The 25,860-nt window shown below is 51.7% G+C and overlaps 1 protein-coding gene across 1 annotated transcript; it reads left to right on the top strand.

Moving 5' to 3' along the window:
- Position 1: 1 nt before the first annotated feature.
- Positions 2–25,427, top strand: LOC140661065 (uncharacterized). The gene is made up of 4 exons (XM_072882662.1): positions 2–227; positions 23,069–23,212; positions 24,052–24,360; positions 24,512–25,427. The coding sequence occupies exons 1-4, from the start codon at positions 2–4 to the stop codon at positions 25,138–25,140; spliced, it is 1,308 nt and encodes a 435-aa protein (XP_072738763.1). The 3' UTR covers positions 25,141–25,427.
- The last annotated feature ends 433 nt before the right edge of the window (positions 25,428–25,860 follow it).

The following is a 25,860-nucleotide window of genomic DNA, read 5'->3' as shown; positions in this document are numbered from 1 at the left end:
AATGGCGGGAGATTCCCCTCCCCCTCCCGGGCGGGCGGCGGGCCGAGCCTCGCCGCGCGCACCCGAACCTGCCTCCCGCCCCGCAGCACCCGCCCCCACCGCCGCGGTCCCGGAAACCTACTGGCGGGCCGCCGGCGCTGCCGGCTTCGGATTGGCTGCTCGGCCTGCCAATCGCGCCGTCTCGCCCCGCCCGCCGGCACAGCAAGTTGGCTTGCACCGCACGCGAGGTGAGAGGTCGCGTTATGTAAGTGGCAGAGAGCACGACTCCATTTTGTGTCCCCGTTATCCGCCCGCCCCCCTCCCCGCGGCGGCCAATCGGGGCGCGCCGCCGCCCCCCCGCCCATCCGGGTACCGCGGCGGGGCCGCGCGCCGGGCTTTGTCCTCCGCGGTCGGCTCGTGCCGCCCCACCACCTCTTAAAGGGGCAGGGGCGCGCGGGGCATTGTGGGACCGTGGGGGTCGTGCGCCTGTGTGGTGGCCGCCCCTCAGGGAGCGCGGGTCCGGCCTGCTGCTGCGGAGCTGTGGGGAGGCCCGGCCCGGCCCGGCCCGGCCCCCACTGGAGCATCCCCTCAGCGCTGGGCTCGCCTCGGCGGGCCGGGTCCCTCCGCTCCGTGGCGGGGGGCGAAGCGGCGGCTCCGGCGGGCTGGGCCCTGGGGCGGATGAGGAGGGAGGCCGCCGCCTCGGGGCGGCGCGGCCGGTGCCGCTGGGCCGGTGCGGTCCGTTTGCGCAGCCAGCGTTGTATGGTGGCCAGGGCTCGTCTGAGCGGCCCCGCGCCAGGCGGCTCGGCCCCGGGTCGCGGCCCCGCGACGGTGACGGGCCAGGGAAGGCTCCCGTGCTCCGAGGGCCTGGCGTGGGGGCGGTTCGTGGCACTCGGTGTCCGAGCACACCCCTCGCTTCGGGTGCAGTGAGGCGGGAGGCCCGGGCACCCCGTGGTGCTGCTCCTGTGAGAGGAGGAAAGACAAAAACTTGAGAGTTGTGGGTTTGGTTTTTTATGGTTTTCTTTTTGGTTTTTTTGTTTTTTTTTTTTAAGAAGAAACGGTGTATGTGGCAGTTTTGCATTATCAGTGTGTGTTAGAGATCATAGAGGCAGCAGGTCAAGCACTGCCAGCCAAAAGCAGTTGCAGCAAAAATACAAGTGCAGCAGTGCTCCCTCTAACCCCTTTTTCAGTGATTAGGAAAGCAGCCTTCATGTAAAATCTAGTGTATTAAAGAAGTATATTTGAGTGGTCCTGTGTCGCCGCTGCTTCGTGGCACTGAGGAATAGGTCTGCTTTGTGTAGCCCTGCTGTGGCTGCTTGAAGATGAAAAGAAACAGCCTTGGCAAACTAGTTAGAGCTGCGTGGGATAAATTCAGCTCCCCAGACTACCCCTAAGACAGTGTATGAAGCGCTGCTGTTCTCATCTCTGGAGCTCTGTTCTTCCCACCAGGCCCACGAGCGATGAGGTCAAGCTGGGCTGGGTGCAGAGAGTGGTTCAGAGGGGCAAGGAGCCAACCTGACAGGAGGACACTAAAACAGTGGAGCTGGAAGTTTGCCAAATGTTGCAGCATTTAGGTATGGTCAGAGAATATGAAAATCCCTCCCTCGGTGACCCTATCCATGTTTAAATCCAGAGATCCCACTGTTGAACACTAAGCAGCTCCCCTGTATAATTCAGCCAAAATAATTCAACGCCGTCCTTTTGGGTACATGGGTGGTTCCTCTTGCTGCAGTCACCTGCCAAGCGCAGCAAGCGAGTGCCGCAGCCCTTACTTGTGGCTATCATCTCCGTCTCGTCCTGCTGTCAGCCAGCTTCCTTCCTGCTGCTGGAGCTGTCGCACCACGGCTGCCTCTGCCGCACCTACTCCCTCAGAGCACAGTGGTAGTTTTGCCTCTGACGGGTGCTGTGTTTTTTCTCTCTGCTTCACTCCTGGACTGCAGAATAGGAGCAGACTGAAGTGTCCTGCCTGAGGACAGTGCAGTGCAGAGTGCGAGGTGGTATCGACCTTTGAGCTGATCTGGAGAGAAGCCTAACAGCCCTCAGGGATTTCCCTGGAGACAAAGCACCTGGTTCCTAACACTGCCCATTGCTTTAAAAAGCTGAAGCTGAGCAGAGAGAAAAATAAGTGAATCCCCAGACCTAACAAGAGCTCGTTCTTTTCCATTTATCCATCTCCTAAATGACCCAGGGGTGGACTCCATATCCCTGTCTTTCAGACCAACAAAGGCATTCCCTTCTTGCATGATTTTCGCTTCTGAAGTCTTCATTTCCAGGCAGGCTACTAGAAAGATGAGTTCTTTCCTCGGGAATAGTGAGCAGATGTGACACACGGGGCAAAGGCATGGTGCAGCTGTGAGCAGATGCTCTCCTGGTGTAAAGCAGTCGATCACTTAGCAACAGTGAAAGTCATACATCAGGTATACACAGAGCACGTCCACTTGCCAGTGCATCCCTGCTGCCGGAGGGGTGCAGTTAACACTGGTTTTCAAATGTCAGCCTCCTTATCTATTCAGTTTATCTAACATGCTGAACCAGAGCTCCAAACGTGATCTCACTCCAGCAGCATGCAGGCTGGGGAGGTTGTTGGCCTGAACAGACTTAGGAAGGTGTTGCTGCACAGCTGCTGCTCCAAGATTGACTTTGGTAGTGAACCTGCAAGTCCCGTGGAGCGATAGTGCTGGTGACTGCTGCTCTCAGCCTGCAAAGCCTAGTTTCTAATTGAAAGCTGGTTTCCATCTCAGCCAGTTTTTCAGTAGGTGAATGTTTATCTCCAACACTTCACATTCCCACTGGCAGAAAATATCTGATAAATACAGGTATCTACTCCAGACATTTCCCTCTGTAGACTTCTGCGCCCTGGCCCAGCCTGGAGCCTCAACTAACCCCAGTGCAGGCCTCCAGAGCAGCTAACCTCCAGTGCAGAGCCTCTGCTGGAGGCTGAGCTCCGTCCTCTGTGCTGAAGAAATGACGCTGTGCCCTGCAACACACATTTTCAAGCAGAAAAGGAAACCCAGTGTGCTGAAGGGCTGTGCCCTGTGTGTGTGTATCTGTGCTCAGCCCCTCAGCTCAAGCAGTAAAGTTTATTCTGGGCCCATTTCCTTTCTGAGAGCAATAGCAACTTTCATAAGTCCATCAAGCCAAATGTCCCCCCATTTTCAAGGTCAATACCTCCTTGTACACATCTGTACAATATGCCTGAAGTGGTGGGTGGCATCTGTGCAGGGTTCAAGGAACAGGTACCCTCAAAGAAGCTACAGACCCCTTGTGTTGGTAGATGGTATCACATCTCTAAGAGCCCGTGACATGTTTTTTGCAGCCCTCTAGGTGCAAGAGTGCATCCATCTGTCTTGCTGCATTGCAAAGAGCGTTCCTGGTTACTGTCGCTGTAAGACAGTTGTGCTTCTCCTGATCACTGCGGTGCCAGTCCCCTGCTTCCTTAGCCGAAATGAAGATACACCATTGCCAGTGTGTACTCCGCAGGTTATGCTTAGCAGGTGTTTTAGCTCCTCACACACTCCCAAAAGCTTTGAAATTGCATTTTATGAAATCACACTGACTGCTCTCATGTATTTTTGCTGCACTCTGCAAAGTGACCTTCCTCAACTTCTTTGCATCCCTGAAGCCAAGGCACAAGCAGAGCTTGCTGTTGTTCTTTTCCTATATTTGAGTTACTTACCAAAACATTAATTTCTTTCAAAATTCTTCTTAGTAAAATGATTCTTAGTAATCAAGAATTTTCCTTTCCCAGTTGAAGTCTTTCCACATGCTTAGCCGAAGCACTTTCCAAGTATACAAAACTCAAGCTGTCCTCTGGGATAGTGTTTGGTATCTCTGGCTCTTCTCTTGGGGCAAAGTCTCACTCCTGTTATCACAGCAGGGAGAATCAGGAGCCTCCTACCTGTCCACAACCTCAGTAATTCCACCGCTGCTTCTAATAACAGCTGTAGTGCCAGAAAATCTTTTGGATACCACAGCCAGGAGCCTGGTGCTCACGGGAAATCCCGCCATATCAACCCAGGGATATGAGAGCTGGTGCAGCTGCAAGTTCACACCCTACAGGTTCCAGGTCCCTGGATAACAGCAGACTCCACTGCCGCACCTTCCCCCTTGCCTTCTTAGCCCTGAAATCTTTGGTGCAGCGCTGCTGCTCATGCTGCGGTACTGCTACAGACAGCAATTTGCAGCATTAGTCAAACGGAGCCCTGAAGAGCAGGAGGATCCTTGCCAGCCCCCCCACTCTAGCCTGGTAAGGACGGGATCCAGGCAGCCACTTCAAGGAAGGAGAAGGACCCTGTCACCTGAATCCTGTCCCTCCAAGGCAGCGTGTCAAAGTGAGACAGTAGCATGGGGGCTTGGGAGACCCATTGCTATTTATGAGCTTCTATAAATGATGTCATGTGCTTCCCAGCACAAAGGAAAGCCTGTGATAGCCAAGAAACCGTTCCCTAGTTTAATAGCTGACAAGGGAGGACAGAAACCACATCCAGCCCAGAGAATCCCTCAGCTGAAGGTATTTGGAGGCTCAAAAGTTCTCACAGAAATTATAACATCTCATTGCCCTGTTCTTGCGCTTCTCTAGAGACTCAGGGCAGCTATCACAGAGATTATGCTGGGCTAAATAGACCCTTGATCTGATTTAGTTCAGCTATTCTTATGTTTGAAGGGGCCAGGCAATGAGTTGAGAAAGAAAGTGCCCTTTAGTAATATATATAAATACACTCTCTGCCTTCAGGTTGTGCAAAAGACCCAGCAATAGAGTGGTATTGGACTGCCTTCCTGTGCCCATCTTCCCTTCTCTTCCCCCAGTTACCCCCTCATGATCCCATCCTCCACTGCACTCCCTAGATGTATTGGGGTGTCCCTACCCTTCCTATCCTTCTCCACACACAGATGCTTCTGCTTTAGCACTTCCGATGCTTGCCAGACAGCTTTCATGATGGCTGTTTTGCCCTGTGGCTGGCCAGGAACAAAGGTCTCCACCTCTAGATCCACCTTCCTCACACCCACCTTCTCCGGCAAGCCCTGCTCACTACTCTCTTTGCTCCTCTCCCAGGGCTGCTGAGAGGGGACACCCTGAAGCAGAGTCTGCACCAGCCTCCAGGCTTCTGCCTCCCTTCTGGGCTGCATGACGATGTCCTCCAGGGCAGCAGGGGCTTTGTGGCTGTACTTCACTTCTTTCAAGACCTCTCGCAGCTCAACCTGCCTGTCCTGGCAAGAGGCTCGGCACAGGAAGAAGTTGGGTTTGGAAATGGGAGTTGAGAAGATCCCATAGGCAAACCAAGGGCATGAAGTCTGAAGGTGAAGAAAAAGGCATCTTGTCCTCAGTGCAGACCTGGGTGTCTGTGGTGGGAAGCAGCTGTGCCTGGACGCATAAAGGAATGGTGCCATCAAAATGGCACCAGGTTGCCATTCTTGGCCTGACAAAAGCCAAAAGGTTTTGCTTTTTGGTTACGCACAGGAGGGCCACGTGGGAACCAATGCACTGTGGCATGTTCATATTTCATGCAGAAATGCCTCTAAATGCCTGCGAAATCCAAGAGCAGATCATAATGCCCATAGAGACTGGAGACTACGTCTCCAGTTACTGCTTCAGTTTTTGCATCTTCTAACCTGGGAGGACTTCTCTGCCCACCATGGCATTTTTACTTTAGCTTTTTGTTTGGTGTGCCCTAGTTGTATTAGAAAGAAGGGAAGGAAGATCTGTCCAATATGTGTCCTTTGGCAGCAAGTGGGCCACTGGCAGTCCCAACAGTCCAGCTCCCAGGGAAGGACAGGGAAGGGAATCTAGGATTTGAGATGAGGGCTGTGAGTTAAGACAGTTGAGCATTAGATGTTCTCCACCCACATGGCATTTGTCATCTGAGAGTCACAAAGCCCATAGTGAAGGTATATCCTGAAAAGGCCCACGTTTTTGTGTGCTAAGAATCCACGTGCCTTACTGGAGAAACTGGCACTTGCTGGGTGATGTGGGTTCTCCTCCCTTGGTCAGAGATAACTTTACACCAGCTCAGCTATGTCACCTGCAAGCTAGCAGGGAGAGGTGCCAGTGCTTGATATGCAGAAGCATATTTAGGGTTGTCAGTGACTTGCATTCTGGTTTTCCATTCCTGTGGACCCACAGCAGGCTTGTTCTGGTGTCTTCCCTGAGTGACATCCCTGTGTTGCTGGTTTTCTGCTGCAGGGTGGTACTGACTATTGCATGGCAGAAATTGTGCGTTGCTACAGCCCTGCATAGCTGCAGCTTGACTTTGCACGTGGAAAAAGGCAGGTTTTGTGCCGTTTGTACTATCACTTCCCAGGTGAGATGCCCTACAGCCCCCAGAGCTCACTGCATTTTCCTTCCTATTCCCAAACTCCACGTTGCAGCTCCGTGCAAGGAGCCCACTGGAAATGGCCAGCATTCGTCATGTACCGAACAGCTCAGGCTGGCTCTTCTGAGCTTTGACATTTTCTTGTGGACATGGTGAGGAGCCCCGCTGGCACTAGCACGTCACCAGGAGGGCAGGCGAGTTTCTTACCCAGCTCTTCTTGCTCCCTGCCAGTCTTCAGTGTGGCAGGGCTGTCTTGTAGTGCTGGTACCCTGCAGTTTTGCAGCCAGCGCCATTAATCTGCAAGTCTCTGAGCTCTTGACAGCTATTGAGTTAATTAAAGTTTGCACTCTCCCTTTGGACTGAATGGACGAAAAGCCATTTTGGTTTGATGGAGATCTCTTCAGTGGTGCTCACTTATAGCCCAGTTCTCAGGAACACAAAGGCCTTTTCCCATCACTTCAATGGTATGAAAGGACCCTAGAGTGTATGTAACTCACCACTAACTTCCCTGGGTATAATGCAGAAGATGATTAATCAGATATATTACTGTTTTAAACTGCTGTGGGTACTCCCTCATTGAGTTTTCCCGTCTCTTTTCTTATGCTGTGTCCCCAGGCCTCAGCTGTAACCCAAGATACCAGGAGATGTCAATTTTATGTTCCTACAAATATGTATAACATGGAAAACTTTATCACTCCTTAAATATAAATATGCAGTTTTTGTGTTTGACAAGTCTTCATGTCTCTGTGGAAAACATCTCTGTTGAGAAACAGGAGCAGGATTTTGGTATTTTCATGGCTTTTCCAGTCATTTTTGGTCCTCAATGATCCCTTTTATGTATAAACTATGTATTGTTTAAATCCTGAAGCTGTCCCAAAATGTAGTTGAAGCTTACTAAGAAATATCGTTTATTTCAATATAAGTTAGAACAGCTCATAAGAGCCCTCTCAAGGCAAAGCTTAGGCTTCTGTCATGTCTCCAGCCCTGGGACCTACGGTCCACTCTGAAGCCCACTTCTTGTCCACGTCACTCTTCCAGCCCCTGTCCCTCTGCTCCTTGGCCTTTCCCACTTGCTATCTGCCAGGTACATGTACACCCGTGTTTCCCACTTGCACTGGGTGCTGTTTGCCCTGGGGGTTTGGCACGAGTGGACGTACAAACTGGAACCAGTTCTGCTCCTGAGCAACAGAACCAACAGCGTCATTCATTTCTGTAGCAGACGTGAGAGTATCTGGATCTCAGACTTAATATTTACCAGACTGTAATTACCAGATTATTATAATGTATTTACCAGATTGCTTTAGTAGAAGAAGGATCACATCATTTCTGCTGGTGGAGTAATAAAAGCATTTAACTTCACAGGGCATTTGTTTGTTTGAGGTGTTTGTAATCTTGGAAACAGAGAGGTTTGTGCTTTGAGTATCCTTGTAACACATCAGTTAACCTACAGAACATAGTGTCTGTTGGCATACAGAAGTCAACTGTATTTTCCACAGCATTTTAAATTGTTGTTTAACAGGCAGGAGATAGTGGTAATACTGTAATATAAGGATAAAATTAATTAACAGAATAAGAGTGCCTGCCAATGGATGCAGCTACAAATGCATCCCTCTCTGTCCACATGATGCAATGTATGGATCCAACAGTATGATTAGAGAGAGGAGACGATATTTTCCTGATAACAGAAATCAGCTGCACCCCGGATGCTTCTTACAAGGTGCTGGAGAGAGCTGGGGTGTATGGATGACTGCCAGACCTCACTTGGCCGTGGGTGCTGAGGAGGACAAAGCTCATCTCCTGTTATTTTCCTGTGCAAGTGCCATGTTGTGCAGCAAGAATTACTTCACAGGGTCACTTAATAGGAGAAATGCAGTCAGAGTGGTTATTTAACTGGCTTCTCTGATAGTTTGTAGAGGGCTGCTAGACACAGTGTCTCTCTCCCTTTCCACTGCATTGCTACACTTGGTATCTTTAACTTGGCTTCTATGTTTGGACTAAATTTGGGCTTGTCCTTCCTACATGAAAAGGCACATCGGTGTCCTGCTGTGCTTGGCTTAGTCCTAGCCCGGTCACCTTCAAGTTCGTCCATGCAATTAGAACGTCCTTGTCTGCTCCCGTAGTGCATCCTCTGCTTGGCTTTGTCCCAACAAATGCCATTCCTTGACCCTCATTTCTCATGCTGTTCCTGTATCCTGCCGTGGTGCTGCCAAAACTGCCCCTGCCCATCCTGCCTGGTGCATGGGCAGGGGCAGGACCCCCCGGGCTACCCAGCTTCCTGCTGTCATCCTACCACGCCCAGCAAACAGGGATGGTGGGGAGCACCTGGCTGTCCTAAATGATTCTCTGGGAGCACTGCCAATGCCTCCATAGTTTTTCTATTCCAAGTAAGCGTCTGCCCCTAATTTCTGCACACATGAATAGACCATAGAATTAATGCTGAGGTATCTAAAGCTTTATTATGGTCGCACTTGTTCTTATTTTACTGCTGCTACCAGAACAGAGACTTAATGCCATAAATCTAGCGGTGAGTTTAAGAACGGCTGTTGAGGATTCCCATTACTTCCGTAAGGTGCTATACGAGTCATTTTCAAAGCACAGGCAGCTCACAGCCAGTGAAAAAGGATTGTGGGGTGCTTCCCATAAGGCTTGGCTTCATTACATGTCATTTTTTCAGATCGTAACTGCTTGGGCTGAAATTTCCCATAGCTCGTGCCTGCCTCGTTGGGCTGCAGGGCAAGGTGGGGAGGAGAGGGAAAACTGGAGTATAATGAAACCGGGAGGGGTTTGGGATTTTGGGGGGCAGGTACAGACCTGGGGAGCAGTGTAGTTTGGGGAGGAGGTGCTTGGCTGAAAGGCAGAGGTGAGCAAGCATGGCCCCGCTGTGGGCTCAGACACTGTGGGGCTGCACGAGGGGTCCGGCCATGGGGAGTGACAGCGTGCGGGCAGGGAGGCCAGCAGGCACGAAGCCAGTGCTTGGGCAGGGAGTAGCCCCAGGGGAGCTGGAGGCAGGGCAGGGGGCCGAGGGAGGCAGGATCCGTGGGGAGGGTTGGGAGGGTGAGCTGCCTGTCTCCCCTGTGTCCAGCACTGGGCCATGTGCATGCTCTTCCATGGCAAACTGGCAGGCTCCAAGGCACAGCAACCCTCTGGCACCGGTGCAGGACTGACTGGTGAAGGTCTGCTTTCCTCCATTTGTATTTCAGGCTGGGAAAAAGTGTGCAAGAAACTGCACCAAAGGTGCTGTGAGATGGTGAAGGGTGTCTGTTCAAGCCCAGTTGGCTCTCCAGGGACTTTCACTACACAATGGCCTGCTATGTTTTGCATTAGAGCAAAAATGCATTACTCGGTGGTGGGAATTGTGCTCCACTTAGTGCTCGGGTTAAACACATGCTGGCCACAGAGCTGTTAATTGACCCTGGAGCTCCTACTGCAGCTGCTTTTGAAGTACCTAAAGGTTGGGTTTGTCTTCATGGACAGTACCTGCCATCGCAGCGGCTTCTCAGCCACGTTGCGTCTGAGTTATTCTGGGATGGTTTTCTGGGGCTGTTGCACACCAAGTTTCCCAGCTGCCCAGGAGATGGCAGTCCTGCATTTGGACAATGTGTGCAACCGGTCCCCAGATGGCACCAGAGACTTCCTGAAGGGCAGTTTGAGGCTTGCAAGGAAACTCAAGTCATAGGCTGTATGTTCGGTTCTGTTGGGGAAGGAGAAAGCTACGTTTGCAGGGACTGATGGTCTGTCCTATTCTGTGAGATACCAAAAGTGGGGTAGTGAGCCATCAGCAATTAGGACAGTCTGTGCTCAGCAGACAAGTGTTCCTGGGTACGTATTAATGGTGCAAATCTCAGCAATGAGACAGTGTTGCTGTCAAGGAGGTATCACCACAGATGACCTGGAGATGGGAGGTCTGTGCAGCTTCAGCTCCTCCAGGTTTGAAGGCTTTTATCACAGTCAGATGAAAGCATCCTTGTGAGGATCGAGCCCACTGTAACAAAGTCTGACTGTTGGCTGCCTCTTCCCAAGTGGAGCCATGGCTGGTGCCTTTGGCATTCGAGTGGGGAGCACGTGATGGGAACCATCATCACTGCCAACCCCTGCCCCTACCAGGAGCCCCATCTGTCTCCCTGCTCCCCACTTCCAGCCCTCAGCCACCGTCGTCCTTCCCCTAAGTCCCCATCCTCCCTCACCTGCACCAGTATCCCCAAGACACCCTTGTCCTGCCTGGGGCTCTCTGTCCTCTTTCCAGCCCAGCACAGGGGCTCTGCCCTCTCTCCATCTCCCATCCTACACTCATTCACCTTTCTTGCCCTTTGGTCTGTGGGAGGTGACATTCTCAGTGGGGCAGTTTTCTGCTCAAAGGAGGAACAGCAGAGCTGAGCAAGGGGCACAGTTGCTGGAAGGGTGCTAGGAGCCATCCTCGATGCACAGCCCTTCACAGAGGCTGGTGGAGATAACCAGCAACACCTTGGGATCTAATTCTGGGTTACTCCAAACTTGTCCTTGCCTTTACAGATCAGGAGGCATGTAAAATGACTTTTACACTTGGCATGAAGGCAAATGATTGTTTGCTAAGCAAAACGTTGAACCCATCTAGGTTCTATCTCAACAGGGGACAAACAACAAACACGCCAGTCAATGCCACCTCTTTGGGCACAGCTGATGTGTCTCACCTCCCAGGTGCCTGTCCTGGGCTCAGAATTCTTCTTCCCTTTATTGTTCTCCTCGAAAGATGGTCATCAGTGTGAGTGTTAGTGATGTGGTGCTGCACAGAGCACCTGCAAGAAGACTTCAGATCGCAAATACACTGCAAATAGAGCTTGTAAATCCGGAGACAGCTGGGCCTTTGGGCCAGCTTTGACTCTCTCTTTGGAGAGTCAACCAAAAAGAGCATCTTCTCAAATGAGATGATCCCTGGCATGAGAGCTAGAGAAAGATCTGACCTTCAAAGCAAGAAAGCAAACTTCTTGGGGTTATTTTTAGGGTAGAAACAGAACTTTGTAGTTGGAAAATGCTGTCGCAATGCTCTGCTCAGCACTCCAAAAAATGATGGCTGTAGTCATGTTGCAGAGCCATAAACTCCTTTGGGAAATGAAGCCTCTTCATCCCTTTTCTCTTTAAAATTGCATAAGCAATTCTAAAAATCCCCCTGTTGAAATTCTGTTCTTTAGTAGATGCTTTGTAGTCTTTATTCTTTAAACTTTGCAAATGTTTATGGTTATATAATACTGTACTGAAGTTGTCAGTTATTTCTTGGTCACTTTTCTACTTAAGGATGGAAAACGTTGTTGTTCTTGAAACTGTTGCAACCCAAAGAGCTTCTTTTCAAATATTTCTTTGTGAATGTAGAAGACCGGTGCCTTTACATCATAGCTGCCAGATGCCATCTCAGTTTTTACAGGGAAATAAATCCATGTACAAATGCACACCCAAAAAACTCCTCAGACTGGATGCTGTAGAAAACCCTTTCAGCATGAAAAATTCACATTAGTTGGGGAATTAATTTGTTATCTCGTGATTCCTTTGCAAACTTAGGATGAGAAGGCAGCCTGTTCACCCGACCGGCCAGTTCTTCCTTTGATGCCTGTCTCAGGCTGAAGGCTGTTGAAGAAGCAGTGGCACTTAAAAAGGCTGTTTTAAAGTTGAAAGATGTACATATAGGAAATAGAAGTGTTTGGACTCATTTGAGACAGCCTTCCACTCCTGTTAAACCCTGGTGGAACTAAGGGGATTTATCTGAGAAAATGAGTTGAATACAAGGAGGAGATAAAACTGCCTCTCTGAGGATGTTCTCAGATTTTCCCTCTTCAGAGACAAAAGCAGAAGATTTACAAGTCTGGTACATGAGTGTTTGGACAGTGAGTTTGAGGAGCTGGTGACCTACAGGAGCAAGGAACTGGCAGGCAGTGGGAGAGGTGATGCGTGGGGCTCACAGGGCTGGCTGTGCCACTGGTCCGGCTCACAGCCAGGCAGTGCAGAGCAGGGGCTCGTGCCCCGGCTTGCCTGGCCTGAGGGCACCTGGGGAGGTGCAGCACCGGTGACATTCCTGGCAGCTTCCAAACACACGCTTTGACTCGGAGACGTTTGACCTGCTGGTTTGCAAAGCCCTTCTTTGGGTCACTTACTCCCTTCCTTGATGGACCTTTAATTACACAGGATCCCTGGACACAGCGTCCTGCTGATCTATCGTCTGTTCTTGGGATCTGAGCTTGAAAACTACTTCCTCTTGTGTTCCTACGCCTTGAGCAAGGATGTTCCTCATTCAGATCCCATGACTATTCAGACCTCCCAGTTACCCTGTCCTGCTCTTCCAGGCTGGTGGCAGCATCACAGCCCTGTGGCAGCAAGGCTGGTGCATGCTCTGCTGCCACTGCTCTCCTGGGTGACTGCAGCTTGGCCCGAGGCCCCTGGCCCAGCTCGGAGCCTGTGAGCACCTTCCAGCTGGAGCACTCAATGCTCGCACCAAAACTGCAGGCTGCAGCAGAAAGCCCTGCTGGGCCGTGAGTCTTGGTCTTGCAAATGGATGTTGCACCTTGCTGAAACGGGGGTTTGATGGAATGAGATGCATGCACAGGAGTAAGGGGGAGTGCAAGGACCCAAACGGCTCTGCTGATGGGAAGTCCTGCAGCTGCTCTCAGAGCTTGTCTCTGTGCAGGGCTTTGCTTAACTGTGCACTGGTGTAAAACAGGGCGTCTTTCTCTGGTTCATGCCTCAGCTGCACAAAATTGGAGGACATTTGGATCCTTCTGGGGCCACTTGGCCTGTTATCCCCTGAGACACAGGCAGCTGAGGTTGCTGTGGTTTCTTTCAGAAGGGCATTTCAATCCTTCTCTGTGAGTCTCTTTTCTCCTCTTTTCTCCTGCCCTGTGACTCTCTGCGAGGAAGACTTTTGGTTTTGGGGAGGATTCATGGACTAGCAGAAGTCAACCCTGCCCCAAGTGCTCCAAAGTCAGGACGAGCCTGAGTTATGATCCTAAATGCAACTTTGGCCATGTGGGTCTTGATGTGTTTCTCCCTTGCACCCCAGGCAGCTGTCAGCAACCAAAATGAGGGCTTGCAATGCACCCCAGTGCCTGCTGGACCCCACAGTGCCTGGCTCAGCGTCAGCTCCCTGGGCATCGTGCAGGCAGGAGCCACCATAAAGCAGAATCTGAGAGCAGGACACAGCCCCTGGGTGGGTGGCCGAGGCTGCCACTGTGCTGTCCCTACTGATGCTCCCCAGAGGGTAACGTGGGCTCCTGTGGTGCTTCACATTGGGAGCTGCAGGCAGCCGATGGCCTCATGTCTTTCAGATAAAAGGAGAGAGATGATTAATCCTGGAGCCAGAAGAGCCACAAAGAGGGGACTTCAGGGAGGATTTAGTTAGCAGTGGCCCAGATATATCAAACTGTCTCCTGCATAAAGCGATATCCCATTAGCGCGCCTCTTTGTGCAACACAGCTTACGTTACTTATCCTATTAGATGACTGACGCTGCTTTGATATATTCCAAGGAGACTGTGCTAAACTTTCTGTCAGTTTTTCCCGACTGATTTCAGTCAATCACCTCCAATGGAGATGGCCGCCTGCTTCGTGGTGCAATGACATCCGTGTCCCTGCCAGGCAGGCAGGATCCTGGTGGGGTGGGCAGAGCAGCACCTGATGAGCTCATGGGGGTCCAGCTGCGGGAAAACCCCAACCCTGTCATGTGCCACAGTTCACACAGGGCTGCCAGGGGATGTCCCCAAACAGCACCAGCATCACTGACCCTCTCCCAGTGTGGCAGCGAGCACTGCCTGGCTCCTGGCTCATAGCACATGCGACGGGTGCAGATCCCGTGGAGACACCTACAGATGCTCTTTGTCTTTGCTCCTAGTGGCAAGGCATCCCCAGGTGTGCCAGTGTCACCCCTCCTTTCCCTGCAGTGCTGGACAGGCTCAGTGGGTGATTGAGAAAGGCCACATTTGTCTCCTGGATGCTGATCTCGGGGCTGAGCTATCCTGGCTCCAGGAGACTAATTCAGCTGGACTCTCATTTCTTTCCAGCATCAGTGAGCTGTTAAACTGGACCAAAAGGCTCCAGCTTTACTCTGTACCTGTGAGCCTGGAGCATGTTTTTGGGCTGGTGATCTTGCTCAAACAGGAGGGGCTGTCGGCAGCCTTCCCTCTGAACAGGCGTGTGCTGGGGCAGCACCGTCCCTGGTACCAAAGCGCCAGTCCTCAGGTACTGTTTTCAGGGAGATGGCAGTAGATGGCCATCCCAGACACAAATATACATACTTACATGCTTTCAGTCACTGTTTCACTATCAGAGCCAATAATGCCATCCCCATGACCAGATTTCAGTAGCTCCTCAGCCAAGGGCTCGACATGGGCACCACGGCACAGGCAGCCACACCGCAGAAGTGTGCAACAGGCAAACCCCGCTCAACAGCTCAACCCCAACACTCCCAAAGTCCTGGCCAGGAAATATCTGCTCACAGCTGAGCATTGCCAAGGGGAAACCCTGCCTTGGGGTCAGTCACAGCTGTGGGGCATCCTGCAGGTGCTGGGGCCTCTTTTGTACCCATGTGGACAAGAAGCAGGGAGCTGTGGCCCCCTCTGAGCCTGGAGATGGCCTTTACACTTGACCACAGCACCTTTCCTTTGGCACCCAAGGGTCTCTTTGAGAAGGGGTCCTCTCCCCTCTCTTTGCTGATCCCTACTTGGTAAGAAATTGCTCTGGCCTAAAAGAAGCATTTTTTATAGGCTGGGGAGTGGGCAGGGAAGCTCCTCCATATGCACTGTGTTTCCATGACTGGGGAATTGAGAGGAGCGAGGAGACACCCATCCTAGGGCCAAGTCACACAGCTCTCGCTGTATCACAGCTCTCACTGTAACACTCAGCATTGGCCAAGAGGAGACAATGTCAAGCTGCTGTTTAATCGGTTTTCACTTTTTGGGGAAGCTTGGTGATCCCAGCTGATGGACGCAGTGCTTCTGCCTGGCATGGAGTTTGTGCCCCTGCTGAGGCTTTGCTTCTGATTCCCCAGAAGCCAGAGCCTCTCCTAAGCCACCCACCACCTCTCGCTGCAGCAGGACCATGGGGCTGAACCATGGTGCTGCTGAAACCATCCCGAGGCAAGGGCCAGCCTGGAGGGAACCTGTGGGCTCCTGAGATGCAGGAACCAGGACGGGGCAGTAATTGCTGCAGTTGGGGCTTGGCTAAGCCCTGCCAAGCCTGTAGCCATAGCCAAATTATTAAGACAGGGTAGGAAGAAAAGTCACTTTGCTGCCTAACACCTGGGAAGGTATTTCATGAGACAAGTAGCCTTCACCTCAAAATATTTCCTATCTATGGGCAGAGGGAAGAGGATGCTGTAATCGAGTGTTGTAGCACTGTAAAGCAAATGATGTTCCGCTGAACTGATAAAACCTGGCATCCACGTCGCTGTGGGGCTGCACATGCTGTAAGTGCATATGAAAATTCACTGGCTTGAAAGTAAAAGGGTGTTAGAAGTGCCTCTTTGGAGGATGGCCCTGGGATGATATGAAGACATCTGTATCATCTTATTTCTTCCATGCTTGGGTTTGGAATACATTGGGAAGATTTGTCTGGAGAGCTGGATTTTACCAATAACGCTGGCAAACTCAAATGTTCTTGTGTTTCATCCCTGTGAACCCTGCTCCCTGCAGTGACCTTGTGCATGCCGTGCCGAGCGGCAACGCTCACGGACCTGGCCAAGGGAACAGCTTGGCCCCCCTGGGGGGAGAGCGCAGCTGATGTGCAGGTGCTGGGGACACCAGGGAGGTACCAATGCTCAGCACAACTGTTATATATGGATAGGAATAAGGGAGAAAAAGGGATATTAATTAGAGCATTTGGCTAACATTTTTAATTTTAACTCCAATAAAATTCCCCCTGAACAGCTCTTGTCACACTCAGTCCAGTCCCAATGCCACCTTTCAAAAGCCGTGTTCAAACCTGTCTCTCTGCTAAAGACTGTCCACGATATCTGTGTCTTCACGCTGTGAACACCTTGAACCTGTTTGCTCTGAGGACTTGCAGTAGCAGTGCACAAAGTGGTGATGAGATCAGCAACGACCTGCCCTACCTGCAAGGTGGCTCCTAACAATCCCAGCCCTTCCCCAGGCTGAAATTTCGTGGATGCAGAGTCCACATGGCAGACCAGGGACTCTCCTTCCCCATCAGGGAAGACCAAGTGTTAAATCATCACAGTGGTTTAAATGAACAGCACGGAGGAACCACTGTAAAAGCACTTAATTTCATTCTTGGCTGGCTAATCAGTTCATCTGTGGCAATGAAGTCCAGGTTTTGGAAGATGGAAAGTAATGAGCAGCATGCCCCTCCACCCCTGAACCTGCTGTGGCTGTTTGCAGAGCGGGCTCCCAGGTTTCAGCTCGCCGGCGGCTGGAGGCAGCAGATGGCATCACTGTACAACACGTCTGCTGCTCTCCAGCAGCCATGAAGCCATTCAGAGGATTATATTTCTTGGTCCACGTTTGCTAGTCATTAAATCGCTGCTTTTTAAGCAATTTCTTTCTCAATGACAAGTTTACACACTGGTCCAGTGCTTATGCATATCTGTTTTCCTTTTCACTGTGACCGCTGTGCAAGTCAATGGTCACATTGTGTCTTGAGGGCGTTTAGGAGGAAATCGGGACATTGCAGGTAGGTGACGTGATTATATTGTACCTGCTGTATCTCATGTTGTCCTTTGGGCTCACAGGGGGACAGAAGACATGCTCTGAAGGGGAGAGAGGAGCTACCCCGATGTGGGAAGGCGCTGTGCTGGGCTCCCAGGGGAACCAGACGCAGCTCCTGCCTGCGGTGGGAGCCACTGGGGTCAGCTCTCTGGCGTGTCAGGAAGTCTGATTTCTGGTAGCTCATTCTCAGTGGGTCCCACCAGCCTCGGAGGTCCCCTGGCCCCAGACAGCCGTGGGGAAGGGGCTCAGCCTCCTGACAAATGTGAGATGTTTCTGTGTCGTAGTTCAGACCAGAAACACCTTGCACAAGGTCCCTCTGCTCATTCCTGTGCCCAGCTGCCACAGGGGCTGCAGGGTCAGGTTTTCTACCACATGGGTGTCAGCATTGCTCCCCATGGCATCTTCTGATCACCACTGGGTGCCTCTTCCCTCCCTGCAGAGCACCATGGTCACAACCAGGAGGGGTGGGATGTGCTGCAGGAGCCTTGCTTACATGATGAACCTTCAGTCCATAACCACAATAGGACAGAGAGTAGGGTGGTGCAGTTCCTGGTGGTGATCTGGGGTTTTCCATAAGGGAAGAGGCCAATGGCCTCCTGGTTTAATGGCCAGATGCGACGCTGGGATTTCTGTGTGGAAGCAGTAAGTCTGGAAGCAGTAAGTCTAAGCAGGCTGGGTCAATGGGCTGGGGCCAATTGTATGAGGTTCAACAAGGCTCAGTGCCGGGTCCTGCACTTGGGTCACAGCAACCCCATGCAACACTACAGGCTTGGGGAAGAGTGGCTGGAAAGCTGCCCAGCAGAGAAGGACCTGGGGGTGTTGGTTGACAGCCGCCTGAATATGAGCCAGCAGTGTGCCCAGGTGGCCAAGAAGGCCAACAGCATGCTGGCTTGTATCAGAAATAGCGTGGCCAGCAGGACTAGGGAAGTGATCGTCCCCCTGTACTCAGCACTGGTGAGGCCGCACCTCGAATCCTGTGTTTGGTTTTGGGCCCCTCACTACAAGAGAGACATTGAGGGGCTGGAGCGTGTCCAGAGAAGGGCAACGAAGCTGGTGAAGGGTCTGGAGCACAAGGCTGATGGAGAACGGCTGAGGGACCTGGGGTTGTTCAGCCTGGAGAAAAGGAGGCTGAGGGGAGACCTCATCGCTCTCTACAACTGCCTGAAAGGAGGCTGTAGAGAGGTGGGGTCGGTTTCTTCTCCCAAGTAACAAGCCATAGGACAAGAGGAAATGACCTCAAGTTGCACCAGGGAAGGTTTAGACTGGATATTAGGAAATTTTACTTCACTGAAAGGGTTGTCCAGCACTGGAACAGGCTGCCCAGGGAAGTGGCTGAGTCGCCATCCCTGGAGGTATTTGAAAGCTGTTTGGATGAGGTGCTTAGGGACATGGTATAGCGGTGGGCTTGGTAGCGTTAGGTTTACGGTTGGACTTGATGATCTTAAAGGTCTTTTCCAACCTATACGATTCTGTGATTCTGATTCTGTGATTCTGTGAAGTCCATGCAGGCTGGGAAAGCCCATGCAGGCTGGGACACTCCCAGCCTTTGCTGACTATCTTTGTTTGCTTTGTACATGGTGGATTTTAATTAATCCCACATTTCATCCCACTGGCAGGGGTCAGGAAGATCCTTTTCATGCTCCATCCCCTCTGCATGCAGATTTGGGGTCAGAGGCAGTTTCCCGGGGCAGGTGGTTGTTACAGGCTTGCTCTGCTTGGCAGCAAATGTCACCCCAGGCATTGGCTGCTGCTGGAGGGATGCAGGAGAGCATCAGTGTCCTCCTGCTTGCTCTGCCCCACACCACTGGTCTGTCACCTCGACGGTCTCATTTATGCCGGTGCGGGGATGGTTCCTGCTTGGGTGAACTCTTCAAGGTTCAGCAGTGCCTGCGTGGGTCCCAACAACAGGGTGGGAAGGGGAAGACAGTCAGCCGCTGTCTTGGTCTGACATGGGAAGGGGAAAGCAAAATCCTTGTAACAGGCCTGGATGAAAGCAAATGGAAGTGGATCAGCTGATGTGTTATTCCTGAGAGGCAGAGGCCACTCTTTCACTGCTCAAAATCCTGGGAGAGCCTCAAATTCCCCGGCAATGTTGGAGGAAAGGACAAGTGAGCTGGAGCTCCTGCACGAGCACAGGCAGCACCAGGGGCAGAGCAAACTGGTCAAGTGGCAGAAGGAAAGGGTGATGGTCAGAGGAAAGATCAGGAACACTTGTGCAAAACAAATGCAAATTCACCGGGAAGGCCCTGGCTTCTGAATTAGGGTTCAGCAAGCAGTGAAGTGTTCATAAATGGTGTTTTTGGCCATCTTCACTTGCAGGGATTGAAGCCATTGAAACCAAAAAGGAGGAAAAGGTTCCTCCTTCAATGAGATGGAAACCCAAGGCCCCTTTCTCCTGGTGGACATGAAGATAGTTTATCAGCTATTACAAGCTGAGCTTGCCCATACTGAGATTATATTAGATCTTTGAGTTCAGTCTTCCCGACACATTAATATTTGCTTTACACAAACTTAATCCTAGTTTATAATGCTGGAAATAGGCACTGAAAGTGAAACATTCATTGCAGTAAAATTTTATGTGTGTGCACAGGTACATGACAGTGTAGATACTAGTGTTTTCTTTACTCAAGATGTGCTTTGAGATTTCTGCTGGGAAAAGAAAACACTGCTCACACCTCACAGCTGGGAGACAAACATTTCCCATCTTGCAGATGCTCCAGAGGCCAATAAGGAAAAGAAAAAAGTCAAGGAAGGGGAGGTAGAAATATCTGCTTAGAAGCAAATGCCCGTAAGACCAGTGGAGAACAGCTTGCTAGTGGCATGCAGCAGCTGCTCAATAAGCCCATGCCAACACGAGGGCATCCCTGCGGTGGTGGGAGCTGCCTCTTGCCTGCTCAGCGCCCAAGGCTGCCCCTGTTCCATGCCTGTACCCTGGGAGGGCTGGGGAGGCTGTGGCTGCTGGAGGCTGCTTTTTGTCAGCATTAGGGCAGCTCCACACTGCCACGAAGCCGCTTCAGCCACATCTGGGTGGTCTCTGCAGCCAGGAGGTGCAGGGGAGGTCTGCGCGTGCGGGTCCACCCTGGCAGTGGTCAGCAGTCATGGGTCCATGGTGTCTGTTCAGAGCTCTGAAAGAGCATTGTCTGCTTGGTGATACCCCACTCCACAGGTCAGACACCCCCGACTTCTCAGACAGGACTCCTCTGAGCTCCGCATGGCTTCGTGGCCACCTTAGGGGCTGCAGTTCTGGCTGACTTGTGGCATTTACATGCACCTGTCATGAAACAGAAATGCTGGGAATGGGATAACATCCCATCCCTCCCAAGGTAATGGTCCAAGCATCATATCTCTGCAGAAATGAGTTATGAGAGAAAATATTTTTGAAACATCAAGTAACAGGCAGAGTACGTGGGGAAAAAAATCTCCTACTTTCTTGATTCACTTATTAACTTTTTTGGAAATCCTGTTTATCTCCCTGTTTGCTCTACTGCAATGGCTGAGCTGCAAGTTAGTGCCCAAGAGTAACTCTGGAAGTGTCTTGGGGTAATCTGGACTTCTCTGTGCAAGCAATACAACTTGTGTTTCACCTTCACCTTCATCTCAGCCTTGCTGGGGAAAGCCCCTTCTTTCCTGAAACTCTTGCTCTCTCAGTAGATGACATTTTGCAGCTGCTGATATTATTCAGTCATTTTTCAAATGTGAGACTTTGGAAAATGTTTTTTCAGTATTTTTTTTCAACCATAGCTCAAAACTCGCTTGGCCAAAAAGTGTCATTTGTCACTGTAGGTTGTACTGTAGATAGCAGGGGCCTTGCACAGTGATCGCTGGTGGCACATAGCTGCCCCATGCAGAGGACATGCTGCGGACCACACAATTTCTGCACTCTCAGTTGGAAGAGGCAGGAGATATTCCCAGCACCAGGTGCTCCCTGGAGTGATACCTGCCTTCATCGGAGACTCAGACAGAAATAGTCTTATGTTTCAACGGGTCCAGTTCCTTTAAAACCTTTCTTGACATGAGCCCCAGACGTAAGAAGCTGGACGGTTGCCACCATTGCTTGGTTCTGCTTTGTGCCTACGACCACTATTGAGCCATGCAGTGTATTTGCTCCAGAAGAAAGCAGGGACATCCCTGGGGTCTTCATGGTGCTGGTTTGCTGCATCCAGCTCCTGTCCACCTCTGCACGGATCTGGCAGGAGGGACCCCAGATCCTGCTCAGCTGTGTAATGAGCGGGGCTGGATCTCCAGGGTTGTGCCCTGCGGAGGTGACAGGAGGGAGCTCAGCAAATGTCTCCAAACACCCGTTGGTGGCATATCCAGGAAAAGTCCTGCTTGACACATGGGAAGTGCCTGGATGCCTTTGCTGCTCCTGGGCTGTATTTGCTCAGGTCCTGATAAGGGCTCTTATCAGAGCAGATGAACATCCCTGCCGCGGGGAAGTGCCCATTCAGGTTACAGCCCTATTGCCAGCCGCTCATTAACACACCCCAAGATGAGAACAGGATGGGACCCGCGGCAGCAGTGTCAGCTGCACTCCTCCCCTGGCACGGCGCAGCTATAAATCTTGTGACTCAAAGCATATCTACAGTAACTTTCTGGACTTCCAAGTGTCCCCGTGGAGTCGGCATGGGTGAGTGTGAGCGTGGGGAGCAGGGCAGGGTGGGTTCCCCAGCCTGTGGACCCCCAGAAGCAGTGCTGGCGGAGGGTGGGTGTTGAGACCCTCCCCCCGGCAGAGCCGTCTGTTTGCTCCCATGGATGGAAGACTTACCACAGAGGCAGGAGATGACACAGGGCTCAAAGCAGGGGCAGACTCAAGGTCTGCGCTGCTTCTCCCAGGGCAAGGGAGAAAGTTTGAGAGGGATGTGCAAGTCCCTGGGTCTGTCCTCAGCCCAGGCCCGCAGCTCCCTGGGCAGCATCAGGGCAGAGCTCAGGAGGGGTCGAGTGGGGGAAGAGGGAACCTGCGTGCAGCCCTGTCCCAGAGAGTGGGGAGCAGAGGAGGGTCAGACCAGTGCTGGGTCATACTCGGGGGGTGCAGACCTGCTGGCCGTCCTGCAGATCTGGTCACCACGCTGCTCTGGCCAAAGGGACAGGGGCTCTCCGTACCTTGCATCACTGCGAGCGCATCAGGAAGAGCTTCAGCAAGGCTCAGGGTCCAGGCGAAGCAAGGGCGGGTCTCTGCAAACAGGGTCTACCCAGGGCTGCACTCAGGAGCAGGAGGGCAAAACCTACGGAGGGAATGTGAGAGTGGCGTTTCCCATGCAAATGGGTCAGTGGGGGCAGAGAAGACGTTGAACAAAGAAAAACATTGCAGCAACTCATCTACCAGGAGTAATCCTCTGTCCCGGCAGAGCAGGGACACATTCAAAGGAAGGGACAGGTTCATGTCTAGCAGATAGTCATTGTGCTTTATTCTAGCCCAGCAGAGTCATAAATCTGAGTGTAAATGTGTTAAAAGTGTAAGATTGAATTTACTGGTGTATGAAAAGCATAGGTTTCCAATTGCTACCAAGGGTCCATCATTGTGGGATGTCCAAAATAGTGACACTGTTGGAAGAGTCATCCCTTTCCAGATGTTTTGCAATCCAACACTGCTGTAACCCCCAGAGGTGCAGCTGTGATGCCATCTTTAAATGAATGTTCAGATTTTAATCTTGGTATAACGATTATTATAATTAAGTTGAATAACATTATTATATTTATTTGATTATAACTTGTTTTTTTAATTTGGATTTTCCAGAGTGTAGAAATACCATCTAGCTCTTTAGTGAGCTGGAGGGGCAGAAAATACTCCACAAGGTTTCTGTTAAAGTTTGTGCTTAAAGATAAAAACTTTGGTGAAGTTTCTTCTGATGTGCAAAGGAATCTCTTGTGATTGCTTGATTTTGCTCCCCAAATTTCCTGGGCACCTCGGGCTCTGCCAGGAAGCCTGGGGACAGCAAAGAGTCCGGCTACAAGATTTGTGTCCGAAAGGCAATCCCATGCTGTCCTCGCAGGTTTGGGGTGACTTGCAGCTGTTTCGCCTCACTGCAGCTGGTTCCCTGCTGCATGTTTCACACCAGCAGTGGGATGCTCTGTTTGACTCTCATCTTGTCCCTTCCTCCCCCAGCTGTCCACTGCGCTCCCCTCCTGCTCCTTGCCTGTGTGTTGGCCCTGCCTGCCCCACATCTCACCAGGACCGTCCAAAGCCTGTCCCTCTTCAATCAATCTGTCTCGAATAACACCGTGTCTGCTCTGAACACGTTAGTGAATGGTAGGTACATGGAAGGTCTCCACCTCTGCCAGCAGGACATGGCTAGGACCACCCCAGAGCGGGCTGTCCGGGAGGGCATCTTCCAATCCAGTGCTCCCCACAAGCTGTCAGCAGAGCCCCGGCATCCCTCAAGAGAGATGCATGCGCCAGCATGAGTCACCTGCCCTTCCCCAAATGTCTGGTGGGACCTTGCAGTCACAGGCCTTTCTGCTCACGTGTAGGTGTGGAGAAGCCCAGAGGGTTTGCTCTGATCTCCTCCTGAAGCCAAGGCTGTCCCTCCCCACACACCGCCTGTCCTGCGGGAGGATGGTAGGGACAGTCATTGGGAAAGATGCAGAAGAAGGGAAAGGTTCTCCTGCCACCAGCATCCCCAGCTATTTCGCTTGTCCCATGGCTAAGAACTAGAAAAGTGGTCTTCTCCTGTGAAATACCCTTGTCTGAGGGTTCTTCACCAGACTGCACCACCCCCTGTCTCACCCTCAGCCTTGCTCCTGGGGTACTCACAGTCCCAGGAGGGTGAAACACAGTTCCTGCAGTGGTGGGAGAGGATGGCTGATGCCCACTTGGCTGAGGGAACACATGGCAAACCCATACCCAGTCTCTGGGGCCACAACACACCAAAAATAGTTGGAAATGGAGACTTCAGAAGACAAAGGCTCCTAGGCACCTTCCCCAGCTGGGAGCAAGATCAGAGGTGTAAAGGCCCTACATGTTACTGCCTGGACTCCACTTCTTGAGCCAGAAAGTTCCTCCTGATCTGTTTCAAGCTTTCTTTGATGACACCCCCCCCCCCGCCCCATTTCCAAATCTCCTCTCTACTGTTGTTTTCTATGTTCCAGGTCAGCTCCGGCTAGTGAATGGCTCCAGCCACTGCTCCGGACGGGTGGAGGTTTGGTACCGCAATGAGTGGGGAACAGTGTGTGATGACGGCTGGGACATGAGAGATGCCTCTGTGGTGTGTAGGCAGCTCGGCTGTGGAGAGGCAGTATCAGCCCCAAGTAATGCTTATTTTGGGCGTGGATCTGGGACTATCTGGCTGGACGATGTTAACTGCAATGGGGAGGAGGAGCTCCTCACTGAGTGCTCACTGCGGGCTTGGGGAGAGCACAACTGCGGGCACAGCGAGGATGCAGGTGTTGTGTGCTCAGGTGAGGATGACGTTCATATGATCTGTGCTCCTCAGGCAATCCAGGTCTCATTAACATCTTGGTCTTGCAGAATCAGCCACAGGAGGACTATGGGATGTGCCTCTGTCTTGTTGCGCAGGGTCTTATTAAATCACCCTCTCTCCTGCCCCAGGTTGGCCCAAGGACTGCAGCGAGATCCCTGCTGGCAACCCCAGCGGTGTCTATGTCATCCAGCCCACAGGACTGCACCCCATCGTGGTGTACTGTGAAATGAATGTGACGGATGGGGGCTGGACGGTCATCCAGAGGAACCGGCAGAGCACGGAGATCACCTGGGCCGAGTCCTGGAGCACCTACAAGTACGGCTTTGGGAACGTGCACACCGAGTACTGGCTGGGCACCGAGTACATCCATCAGATCTCCCAGCAGAAGGTCTACCAGGTCAGGTTTGTCATCCTGGATGCCGCAAACAACACCAAGTTTGCAGACTACAACCTCTTCAGTGTGGAAGATGAGTCCCACGGCTACCGGCTAAGGCTGGGAGCATACTCGGGGACAGCGGAAGATGCCATGGCCTCAAAGAGTCCTGGCACTGTGCACGACAACATGAAGTTCTCCGCTAAAGATCTGGATCAGGACACTTACAGTGGGAACTGTGCCTCCAGCTACGGGGGCGGGTGGTGGTACTCGGCATGCTATTCTGTACGGCTGAACGTCAAGGGGAGCATAACATGGGGCAGCCTGTGCAATGGGAACTGCAAAGCTTCTGCCATCCTCATCAAACCCATTACCTACTGCTAGGGCTTCGTCACTGCCTGTCTGCACAGGGCCTGGGGCCAGACCAGTGCCCTGCTGGGCCCCTTTGCTGGGGGGAGCGGAGTGGGTGACAGCAGGGCACACCCTGGGCTGCCAAGAGATTTTTCTTTTGCCTCTTTTGCAGAGTTCCTCTGCTTCCCTTGCTGGGTTCTTCCCCTTTGAGCTGTTTTTATTTTAATTGCATTATAATCAGACTAAAACATTGCAAACTCTGTACTTCTGAAACATATCTGCTCTAGAGAATAAAATGTGCTTTAGAAATATAATGCCTGTATGAGCATCATGGGAAAATGTCCTTATTCTTAGCTGTATAAATAAACAGTCCCTTTCTCTTCAAGGTTTCTGTCACCCCCTCATTAGCTGGGGTGGGGGAAGAATAAAGATTGCTTATTTCCTAGTAAATCTGAATTAGCCCCACTTGCTGAAGATGTGGCCTTGACACCTACACCTGGAGAGGTGTTTCCACCCACACTGGCTCTCAGTTCAGCAGTTGTTAAAACCTCCGGTAAAATCCCGTGTCTAAAACAACACTTACAACTTGCTAATACCTACTCCATATCTCCAGCGTGTTTGTACAGGCCGATATGGAGTGAGCAGCCGTGCTAGGGCAGTGCCAGGTTTCTTATGAAAAAAATCTGTGGGATTGCAGGGAAAATATCAAATAGGGAATTTTAATAAAACACAGCTACATTTAAATAAAGAAAC

Source organism: Ciconia boyciana, chromosome 17, assembly GCF_034638445.1.
Source record: "Ciconia boyciana chromosome 17, ASM3463844v1, whole genome shotgun sequence".
Classification (NCBI taxonomy): Eukaryota; Metazoa; Chordata; class Aves; order Ciconiiformes; family Ciconiidae; genus Ciconia; species Ciconia boyciana.
The sequence above is the reverse complement of the archived record's forward strand: the minus strand, read 5'-3'. Positions and strand labels throughout refer to the sequence as shown.

Bases quoted from the DNA above. Each gene is read 5' to 3' on its own strand.
- LOC140661065 (XM_072882662.1), top strand. From the start codon at position 2: ATGGCGGGAGATTCCCCTCCCCCTCCCGGGCGGGCGGCGGGCCGAGCC. The intron at 228-23,068 runs GTGAGAGGTCGC...TTCCTCCCCCAG, and splicing joins TGGCTTGCACCGCACGCGAG to CTGTCCACTGCGCTCCCCTC. The intron at 24,361-24,511 runs GTGAGGATGACG...CTCCTGCCCCAG, and splicing joins TGCAGGTGTTGTGTGCTCAG to GTTGGCCCAAGGACTGCAGC.